The sequence below is a fragment of the Anneissia japonica genome, unplaced genomic scaffold, assembly GCF_011630105.1.
Source record: "Anneissia japonica isolate Jap-2015-1 unplaced genomic scaffold, ASM1163010v1 scaffold9291_len582782_cov165, whole genome shotgun sequence".
NCBI classification, from domain to species: domain Eukaryota; kingdom Metazoa; phylum Echinodermata; class Crinoidea; order Comatulida; family Comatulidae; genus Anneissia; species Anneissia japonica.
Window position 1 is genome coordinate 578,812 of NW_022710618.1, and position 12,278 is coordinate 591,089.

Genomic DNA, 12,278 nt, shown 5'->3' on the forward strand with positions numbered 1-12,278 from the left:
TCTCTGCCGTGGAAGCCACACCCACCTTTATTTTAGATGAAATGTATATATTTTTTAAATTTTCAATTTTTATAATACCCATAATTTAAACAGATAGACCTACATTACAATACTTTTATAATATTAATAAAAATTATATGATAATGATAAGACGACAATAAAAAATAGTACAATTTTGTATATTAATATAACATAATACAGTAGACATCTTGGCGCCACCTCTTTAGTACAGGACAATGCATCACCAGGGGAGGTATAAATATTATTTTATACCTCAGCCTCAAGCTGCTTCTAACTCCTATCCAATTATTTTAGTTGGTTTAACATTGGCCGAATTTATGTTTTAACACACGACCCTATAATTTAATAATTTAATAAATTAATTATGAGGCCTACTTACCCTGTCGTTGAAGCGAACTGCTGGCAGCCCGATTACATCCCCTTAGTAGCTCTATAGCCCAATACTGTACATTGGTAGGCCTTATGTACCCTATCTGAACAAAATCATACGGCACTTTTCATTTTGATTATAATCCGCCCCTCTGTCAATAGCAATCGGGTAGTCAACCTGATAGAGGGCAGGATTTATCAAAAAAACAAAACTAGCCAACTATTATAATCAAAGATACTAGAAATACAAGATAGAGTTCTCGCATTGTAAAAATGAGGCGGAAGTCGTGCCCAACGTAGGCGGCGCCCTTCTTTTTAACCATGCAAGTTTCCTATACTTCGTGCCCAACGTACAGGGCGCCCTTCTGTTGCTAAGTATATCCAGACGCAAAAGGCGCCCTTCCTTTTCCACCAATGGAGGAAAACCTTTTCACTAAGAGGGCGTCCGGCCATGCGATTCTGCGCTGTATTGTTGTTTTATTCTTTACTGATTCATGATTATGCTTTAATTGTTTTGTGTATTATTTGGATAATAGCATCGATTTCTACCGCCACAGTCAAGGGAATATGATTAATTTCAAAACTGCATTTTCATTTAAGGAATATACATATTTTGCTGCATTTAGACCAAATTATAGAGCATCAGATGGTTTTGATAAAGACAAGTTATTTTCAAGATTGAGTCGTGTTTGTCATAGCAACTCATTTGACACACTCTCTGAAGTCGTTCTTCGTTGTGTTTCTGGTGACATTGACTTCAACTTAGTTCAGTCTATGTCAGTAGGCCCAGTAGGGTCAAACCTGGCTACTTCACTTGGCCTCCTGGCTGGAGACGATGTCCTCTACCTGTCTCTTATACACATCTAGATGTGTATAAGAGACAGATATTACTGTTAGCTAAACACATGGAAAATCCATAGTGTAGTGGCGTATCTAGGGTGTGTGTGTGGGGGTGGCCACATGCGAATGCCACTCCAAATATCCATGCGCGCCTCCCCTAAAAATCATGGTAAAGTAGTTAAAAGCACCTTAGTTTGCAAGTTAGGGGCTCTTAGCTTATCATCGAGCCCCCTCACTCTACCTCCGCCCCCCCCCCATCAGTGCCCACATTTCAAAACTCCTACACAACTGCCATAGTGATCAGTGATTGTTAATACTTCCATTTTAAAAAGAAATTTTGCAGGTTATTAGTTCTCTTTTACTGGTTGTCCATTAAATCTATCTTTTATATGCAAGAATCAACATTAAGCGTAAATGGTTACCGATTACATGAGTTCATTTTCTGTGCTAATCTGTATTTTTTTATTTATGTAGTTGCAAACACATCAAACATACGACGCAATGCAGACTGATATTCAAACATAATTACTGTACCTGAAGCTTCAGTACAATTTTTATAGCATATTTGGCATTTAAAACATTTTAATAATATTATTTACCATTATGTTTTATTTCCATAGATACACCAACAATAAAAATCAATATGATACCTTTGATGAAGTTGCTATTGCTGTGCTTTATCACCGCTTTTATAAATTGTAAAAAGTTGTCAACCTATCAAGTACATGAATTTGAACCCAGCAATAATGAAGTTTTATATCATGTGACAGTCCATAACACAACAGGTGATATCTACATAGGAGCCCACAATGCATTGTACAGACTGTCAGAGGATTTAAATATCATTGCAACAACTTCAACTTGTTCGCCAGCTGATGATGATTGCGACAACAACAATAAAGTATTAGCCATTGATTATGATCACGATAGGTTGATTACTTGTGGAGGAGGAAACAATGGAAGATGTGAGGCACGGTCACTGATGGATTTATCTTTGAATGGAAGCGATTTTGTAGAGGAGATTGTTAGTGGACTCTCTGCTGTCGGACTCATTGCTCCTGGTTTAGTTAAAGACAAAATAGAAAATGTATTGTATGTATCATCCGGTCATACCTCTTTGGATATAGTAGATTATAAGTATGTTAATGCAAGGAGATATCTAAGAACATCAATGTTTGCACAAATAATAGATGGTGTTCAACCAGCAGAGGAATATATAAACCGAGGGAAACAAATTAATTTCAAAGCAGTATTTACTTTTAAGAACTATACATATTTTGCTGCAATCAGACCAAATAAAGAAGCATCAGATGGCTATGATGATGAGGATGTGTTTTTTTCAAGGTTGAGTCGTGTTTGTCTCAGAAACTCATTTGACACACTTTCTGAGATTGTTCTTCGTTGTGTTTCTGGTGACATTAAATACAACTTAGTTCAGTCAATGTCAGTAGGTCCAGTAGGGTCAAACCTGGCTGCTTCACTTGACCTCCTGGCTGGAGACGATGTCCTCTACGGAGTGTTTGCTGAGGATGATGATAGTGGAAATCCAACTGAACAGTCTGCATTGTGTGTTTACAAGTTGGATGATATTGAAAAAGCATTTTTCAAAGCTTTGAATGCTTGTCTAACTGGTTTTGAAACAGTTCGTGCTCCTCATAGACTAAGTTATGCTGCTGGCGCTTCCTGTGATAGTGTATGAAACCATATTATTTTTACTTTTATTATTAATATGATATGTAGCATATATTAAGGCAACTGATTTATAAAGCTCTATTTTAAAACATTTCTTGAAAATGAAATGTAAAATACTGTATTATTAAGACTCGGTAAACTGTATCTATTAATTTATTAGGTACTACAGAAGTTTTTCATGATCCATCTTTTCTTATATTCTACACTTTCACTATGCTGGATCTTGATACTGCTGATGAAATATCTTTTTGATTTTATTAAACTTAGGACAGGGAGTCTAATAAATAGGCATTACAAAGATTTTCATGATCTTTATTTTTTATGTAATATATTACATTTATCATTAAGCTGTTGACTCTCAGTTCTGCCGATGTGATGTTCTACATGTGTCCAAATAATGATCCATTGAGCCGCTATTCACAAGGTATCTACACAGAAGCAGCAGTGTCACAGGCTGTGCTAACATTCACTGACACAATCCTTACATCAGTCATAGCTACAGTTGAAGAAAACCACACAATAGCGTTCCTAGGCACAGATGGTGGACAATTGATGAAGGTGAGTACAGAAGGCTAGACCTGATGCATGAAATATGGTAGCATCATTCTTCTAATAAATAAAGAGGTATTTAAAAAAAATTAACAATGTTAACAAGAGTAATGTTATATTTTTGTGTAGATTATTTTCTCCATCAACTTGTGGATGCATGACTTGGTAAAGTCTAAAATAAGTGAACAATATGTGGCAAAGACAAGCCAAACCAGCAAACATTTTGATATCTATTTTATGGCACTAAACTGACCTATATATATATCTATATATCATGCTACTGCATATTTTCCCCATTTTCAATATTACAGTAAATTATAATTTCTGCCTGAGAAATGCCTGAAATCATAAATTTTGAAGACTGATTTCTCAAATATTGTTCTTTAAACAGCTGTATGTTTAAACTTCTGTAAACTTCATAAAAAAAAATGATGGATTTAAATTATTCTTTTACCATTTTATAGCTCTCATTTTACTGTTTAACCCTGTATGAATTACTAAAAATTGATTTTTGCGACGAGTGGGTGGTTTGGCTTGCTGTTACCACATTTGTTTTAATCATGTTAACAACATCAGATGAACTCTTGGGAATTACTGTAGGTCTTCTAACAGAATATAAACATTTTATGAAAACAATATAAATAATTTGTATTGTACCTTCCTTTTTGACCTTGTAATTATATAGATTCTTATTAGTATTATTATTATCATCAAATGTATTTTCTGATGACAATTTTTTTTTTTTTTGTTGTAAATAATGTATACCGATTATATTTAATTGACTTTAATCAGTGTTCTCCTTTGGCATCCAAGTGCGACTTGACTGATTTGGTTCACTTTCTGGCAATCCTGTCAGTCCAAATGAGTTGTTATTTTCTTACCTTTGTTGTTTTTGTCATTTTTATTGTTTCTTTGAATATAAATGAGATCAAATTAAATCAAATATAGAAAATTTAGCTAGAAAATTTAACATTAAATTCTGCAATGTATTAATACCTATCATATCATTATTCAGTAATAGTTTGATATGATTTTGTTAATGTCAATGAATATTTTATATTAAATAGGTATACTGTAAATCATTGTTGTTGTAAAGTAAAAATGTTTGATGCAGGAATTACCTCTCACTAGCTCCAGGCCAAAGTAAATTTGATCCTTTTTGTTAAGTTAAAGCAAAATAAAAAAGTATAAATGTATAAATAAAATTTTTTTTTTATTGAATACCAGGTTAACATTATCAGCAAAAGTTCAGCCAGAGTGTATGAAAATATTACATTAGATGCAGGTCAAGAGGTCAGGTCAGATACATTTTTAGACAAAACTTCCAATCAATTGATGGTGCTTACAGAAACAATGGTGAGCTAGAATTTTTTTCACATTATAATCACATTTGAAAATTCTGTTGATATTATGCTTTTTGTACTGTTCAGTGTTTTAGTGGATAATAGTATTGGAGTGATGCTGTTTTGCCCTACTGTACTGTAACATGTTATAGTAAGCTTCCAAATAATTGAGAAAAAAATCTTGATTAGGGTAGAACTCAAAAAACATCACCCCTATTTAAATTTCCTGATGCAAAACATTATCAAAGATAGATTAGTATTTATTTAATTGGTCAAGATTATAGTTGGTTTTACTATTTTACTGGTAGTGACATGTTTGTTTTTGTTAATATACTTTTCATCACTCTTTATATGAAATGCAATACATCTGTGATTAAATTCAAATATTTATTATGTTCAGTAGATAATTTGCATCAATCTAGAAGTTACAGTGTTGTTTAATAATCTGTTTTTAGTTGCTAAAACTACCAGTAGCTAACTGTAGTCAGTTTACCACATGTGATGAGTGCATCAGACCAACTGGAGACCAAGATGGAGACCCATATTGTGGTTGGTGTACACTGCAGAAAATGTGAGTTACATTAAATATGTACTGTACAATTCTGTTATTATATCCATCATTAATCTGGATCTGAATCAATATTGGCGAAGGAACACATGGGTATATGCACCAGGGGTGTGTCTCTTGTTGTGCATACATCATACCTACTACAAAACACAAAACCACTTGGTGCAACATCAGTACCACATAACCACATCAAAAGAAATCAAATGAATTTTAATCCATGAAAATCGAATGATTTATCAAATTGAAGCCCATAACGCGACAGTACATGCTTTTAGGCAGTGCAATGGTATTAATTTTACCATTGTTTATGTTTGTCCAAAGTGTTGATTTAAAGACTTGTAATATTATAGTAGCTTGTTTAATTTTCACTGTAGTCATTTACATTGGAGCAACCTTAATAATACTTAAGTAGTATAGTTATAATTTTAGTAGGTTATCTTGCACTAGTTTCCCTTATTATTTTATGACAGATGTACCAGATTTAAAGAATGTAAAAGCTCTTATTGGTTGCCTGGCAACACTGCACAATGCATACAGATTACAGATGTTGAGCCACCATTCGTCCATTACACAGATGAACATGTCAAAGTAAGTAAATGACCATGACATCTAATTCATTTATAGATAATGTTATCTTAATTTTGTATCTAATGAAATAATAATGATAATGTTATTGTTGGTTTTGAATAAAAGTGATTTTGAATAAATCATTATTTTGTTGAGCATTATATTTACTGTAGTTTAACTAATACTGTACATTACAAAATAGGAAAGTGTGATATTTAATTACAATTGCTAATATAAATATCCTCTGGCCAGAGGACATATCTAAGAGTATTCTGTTGCCACTGGAGAAAAAGAAAAATGCCACTTGATGCAAGGATCATCGTACCATCAGCTAACATACTGCTTAGGGTACTTACCACACAAATGGAGAAAAGGGCGAACGAATGGATTAGAATAGATCAGTTTGGATTAGAATAGATCAGTTTGGATTTGAAAAGGGTTGTGGAACTAGAGATGCAATTGGAGTAATGCACATTGCATGTCTTAAGTGAGCATTGTATTGAATTTCAACAAGATGTGTATGTATGCTTTATGGCTTTCTAAAAGGCCTTTGATAGATTTAATTGGTTAAAACTAATGGAAGATAGGAATAGATAGGAGAGACAAGAGATTAAACAGAGCTGTATCTAAGACAGACTGCCTCTGTTTGGACCAAGTATTTCACCATAAAACCAGCCAAGGGCTTAGCCAGGGAGCTGTCCGGTCCGGCAGTCTTTTAACAATTATTTAGGACGGATACTTTACCGTGATGGCTTGGCCTACTCAGTTCAACGTAGCCTACGTTTGATAAACAGATTTTATTGATTGAAATTACGTTGTTTTCATAACGACATTCATTGGGGATTCCCAAAAATGTAAAGGCTAAACCATTACCTACGCAGTGAAAATTTCACTTACAACATGCTGGAAAATGGACGTTTTTAAGTTGCCCACAATGCATGCACGTGGCTCTGCAAATACAGTACTTGAGATTCGATTCCCCGAGCTATGGTTCTTGTTCGTAACTTCCTGGTTATAAAATCCATAAAATACCGTAAAGCAGATTTGTTGTTAACATCACAAGTTTTTTAATAGAATTTTAAAATTTTAATAGTCAACAAAATAGAGTAGGCCTATGCCTATACTATACATCTCTTGATTCAGATGACCTAGAGTAAAAATTTACACTAGACTAGGGTGAGAGATTAAGATGCATAGCCTAGAAAAATAATGTGAGTAAAAAATAGCAGCCGTGGCCATCTATGTCTATAACTGAAATATCTTTGTGAAAGCTAATTCAACACTATTCCTTTAAAGACATTCCAACATTTAAACACCTTTAAATGCACTATAAAAGGTCATAATTTTCTATTGTTTTCCATACATACTGAGGGATACACCCCCTCCCAAGCCACCTCTGCTCGGGGCTACGCCCTTAGGCTGTTGCTTCGCCCTTAGGCTGTTGTTTTGTGACAAGTTCTTTATCTTCTATTTTGGATGGCCTATTTCGTTTTTCTGGTGCTTCTAAATTAAAAAAAAAAAAAATCTTTTTTTACACTATGTTTTAAATGTACAGTAGGTCTTATTTTTAAGTGCTTTTAAAATTTGTATGGCATTTTATCTTGTTGTATTGTGTGTTCAACCTTTTGTATTTTCTGTGTTGACTTTTTATTATTAACTTTTTTCTATTTTATGTAGTGCATCAAACAACAAATTTTCAATTGTATGTTTTATATAATTTGGACAATAAAAGTTTTTGAATTTGAATTTGAAACCCCTAGAACTACCTAATACAAGTATTGAAGGAGCCTACTGACAGATGATTGATATTGCGAGAAAGAGATCAGTGCAAGAATGTCAATAGCAACACCAGATGCAGAGAATTATTATTTTTCTCTCTTCTTGTCGTAGGTAAAATTAACTGTTGAGCAACTCCCACCATTAAATGCCAACCAAAATTATAGTTGTAAATTTGGTGATTTTGTGTCACCTGGACTGAAAGATGGAAAAACGATCACCTGCACATCACCACCTAGAACACAAGTGCCACAGATACCAAACAAAGAAGGTGAGATGACAGCATTGATATTTTTTTTCAATACCAGATTATAATTTATTTTATCTAATAATTAATGACTTTTAAATTTATTTCATGAGCAGTATATTTTTAATTCAGTTGATTATGTCATCTTTTTAGCTGCTGTGGAAGTTTCGTTATCTGTGCATTCATCTCAAACTGATGTTGATTTTGTTACCACTCAATTCAGGTTCTTTGATTGCAGTGCCATCACATTGTAAGTTGGATTTCATTACTTTTGTATTATTTTGTAATCTCCATTGAAACAAAAAAACAATTTATTACTTTTTACTGTAATTTTATTTTGTATAATGTTGTATTTTTATATTATATTTATTTCTCTTTATAGTAAAGAATCACAGATTTGAAAACTTACAAACTACTGTATGACTTTCATTATATTAGTAATTTCTAATTTTACAAAGAAATTGTTGATTTAAATTTTAAAATGTTATATAAACAATATAATGTATTGTGTTATATCATTATTAGAAACATTTTTATTTTCATACAAATTAGTTTGGATCAATCATTACTGTATTTGTCTTTGCATCATGTATTTTTTTTTAATGAAGTTTGCATATTGTCAGCTATGAATTCCAGTCTACTGTAACTGTTTCAAGTACACTGTCACACTGTGTCAAGTACACTGCCTGTAATAAACTATATGAGAAAATGACTCAAAGAGGCAATTGAAAAATAAAATTGCTCCTAGAAAATATCAACTAAGCTTATTAGCTTTCAATGAGATCAAAACAGTTTAGTTTTTGCACAGATTTTTATAATAAAATAATAACAATCTTATTTTTGCCATTTCCTTGTATTTAGCCCAACACAGGCTGTGAATATCTTAAAATATAAATAAACTGAATTGTATGTACAGTTACTGTATGTCATTGCACTGTTCATAACTATTTTTATTATTTTGTACCATCTGATTATGTTTTTTCATAATTTAAATTACCAATTGAAACAATGTTCAACTCATTACAAATAAATTAGTAATAATGAGTTAAATATTACACTGTTCCATTTATCATATGGAACAATTTACTGTTTAACCCACTACATACTAATTCATTTGTAAACCCTACATTTTAGAATAAGATTACTTTACATTATTTTATATATAGACAATTAATTCATTATACCCAAAAATATATAGTAAAATGAAATTGAAAAATTAAAACAGCCAATATTCTGAATTTTAATCACCAAATATAGACATATAATTTACAAGGAAGTAAATCAATTTTAATCTGTAGAAAAATTTGTAATACGATTTTGAGGAAATAAAGCAAATAGCATCTCAGAGTAAATATACCAAGAATCTGTCTTGTTGAAGTTCAGTCCTTTGTAGTCATTTGTAGCTGTTTCTTGTGTATACAAACTCTGAAAAAATTCCACTGTGTTTGTTCACTGAGTCATCAAGAAAATCCACAACTCCCAAAGATGGTTATTGTGACCGTCAATTGTGTAATGTCAAAATTGTTTGTGATCATGAGCATTTAAAGTTGTTCATTGTACATGTAATTTTATTATATAATAGAGGAAAATCCTCACTTCAAACCTATTGCTTGTATTTGAACTGTGAAATGAACAATGCATTTGGCACAATTGTGGTTGCACCAATTATAACTACCAGAATAGTTTTGAACCATTTAAAGGCAACTAGTGTGGGAAAAATATTATTTGATCAAAAAGATTCTAATTCTAGTTTGTTATTGATTATGTAAATTTTAGCATGTGAACTATTAAGTATTTAGTGTAATTTGTCTTTGTTAAAAAGTATATCAATGTTCTAGAACCTTGTCTCTTTTGGCCTTTTCAGTGAAGTGTAATTATTGTTGTGAAAAAAGTCATACATATTTGGCCTAGGATTTAAAGTAAGGCAACTTCACACTACCAAACCACAGCATGAGCTAAACAATTAACAGAAAAAATATTTAGATTGCTTGTTTTATAATAATGCTCTTGCCAAATTACAGACACAATAAATAATAATGATTCAATATTATTTTGCATCTAGCGAAAGGTCTGCAAATGTGCAGGTTTTTTTTTTTTTATCTGTATATTTACCTTGAATAGGAATATATATCTTATTTAGTCCTCGATTCAAATCCTGTAACACCAGAGTTGTTTTTTTTCACAAAGCTACATTCCCTTAAAACCTTTATACTGTACTATAGAGCGTGTCACTTCTATTCTGTAAATGGTGAGTCATTTGCTGTTGTATAAGAATGTGGTTTGGTGCAACTGGAATGGTTTGGTTTCACATCTTCCAGGTTGGGGTGTTTCAATCCCTCCCTGTGCACTTCGCTTGTGTCTTTGAGCAAAGCACTTTTAATTGCATTGCTTCTCTCTACTCAGAAGTGTAAATGGGTACCTGGTGGGGTTGCCTGTTACTGCACCAATATGGCAACTACACTTGTGTGTGGCCCAATGACCAGGAAAAACAGAGCACTTTGTACCCGATGAAAAGGCTCCAGTAATACCAAATAACAAATATTCAATGTTTTAATTAACTTTTTAAGGTTTGCATAAGGACATGATATATTTTTAATATCATGTGTGGTATATTAATATAAAGTATACAGACACAAGTATGCACTATCCACTGTATGAAGATATCAACAGCAAGTATTAGAGTAACACTTAAATTATAATAAGCTTAAGGTTTAAGAGGAGAAGGGATTGGACATGGATTTGAACTCAAGCTACAGCTCCCCTCTTTTTTATTTAAGTTGTTCCGAATGTGTTACCAGCTTTACCTGTGATTGGTGTCTCTATGGCAACACATGTACCCAAAATGCATCAGCATTCTGTAGTACGGATGATCAAGTGATCTTGAATGGCAATGTGAGTAATACTAAAATTATAATTTTAAATGTAAATATGCTTTTAATGAGATTTTTGAAGAGTTTCTCTAATTACATAATAAATATTTCAATATCTGCATATTTATTTTAATAAGGCAACTGTGACACCAGTTCCTGGTGGTATGAAAGGTCATGATTCATGTCCACAAATTATCCGTCAAACCAATGAAGAACTGATTCATGCGAGTCTAGTGAAAGAAGTCCGTATACCTGTTAAGAATTTACCAAATGCAACAAAAGTAAGAAATAAGTGTCAAAGGCCATGTCATACATCCTTTGTTATTGACGGTAGGACGTAGAACGTAATGACTTCACTAAAAGTCATTTACGCATGCGAGAACGTTAATATCGCCTCATCGAGTAGATTCTGGAACGCAATTTGGCCAAATATATTAATGCAGAGAACGTAGGACGCCATGTAGGACGGTCACGCATGAGTGATTTCGTTCTAGCGTTGCGTGGTCGCACAAATCAAAAGTTCCCTAATACTGTAGTAACTATTTGTACACTGCACATAGTAATATTGATTCACATTATTCATCATGAGAGGGATGCAGGTTATCATACATTGAACATCTATTATACAATTTTTAGGTTGGGGGAGGGGGGAAGATACAATTAAGCGCTCCTCTTTGGACCTGTTCCTGTACTTTGCTTTATTTATGAGTGATATTGACCCCAAACTGGAACTGCATATTCAAGTTCAGAGATATTAAGACCAGCTCTTAATTCTTCATTTTAGGAAGTACATTCTAGAATTACATTTACTACTTATGCAATCAGTGTGGGGCTGCCAGAATAAACTATCTTAAATAATAATACCGAGCATTGTAGAATAAACCTTGGTTTTGGGGTTTTTTTTACAGGTTCTCTATAATACCTATTTTTTTTCAAATTAAATATAATTATTTTGTATTCCAAAACAGTGCATTTTTTTTATTCTTAGTAAAATAATATTTTGATTGTCATTTCATATCAAATTTAAATATCTAGGTCAGCAATTAAAACAAAATGTTTTAGGTTTATAGTTTAAACTTGTTTTTGTTGTTACCAGTGTTTTTTGAACCAAGTTTTATGTTGGTTTTAATCTGACAGCAAGTTGAACATTTTTTCTTATTTATTTTTCTTTGTATTCATAATTTTGTTCAGGTCCCCATTGTCTATGAGTGTGTGCTGACAATTGAGGGGAAAACGTCAAATATTCCGGCGTCTGTTGAGGAATCTAATATTACTTGTTCCCAATACACAGTAAGACTTTATCCTTGTGTGATACATCTTTACTCAGCACTTTAAAGATTAACTATAAATGTAAAATATCCTCAAACATTCAGCCTTCCAGTGCACCTCCAAAGAGACTCTGATTCTAAGTTCTTTTGTCATTTGTATTTTAAATT

General features: G+C 32.5%; 1 protein-coding gene across 1 annotated transcript; it reads left to right on the forward strand.

Annotated features, from left to right (window-relative positions):
* The first annotated feature begins 4,031 nt into the window (after positions 1-4,031).
* Positions 4,032-12,177, forward strand: LOC117107056 (plexin-B-like). The gene is made up of 9 exons (XM_033248578.1): positions 4,032-4,067; positions 4,699-4,827; positions 5,270-5,385; positions 5,853-5,970; positions 7,840-7,996; positions 8,126-8,222; positions 10,750-10,864; positions 10,980-11,123; positions 12,034-12,177. Exons 1-9 carry the CDS (start codon positions 4,032-4,034, stop codon positions 12,175-12,177), a joined length of 1,056 nt encoding a protein of 351 aa, XP_033104469.1.
* Positions 12,178-12,278: the final 101 nt, after the last annotated feature.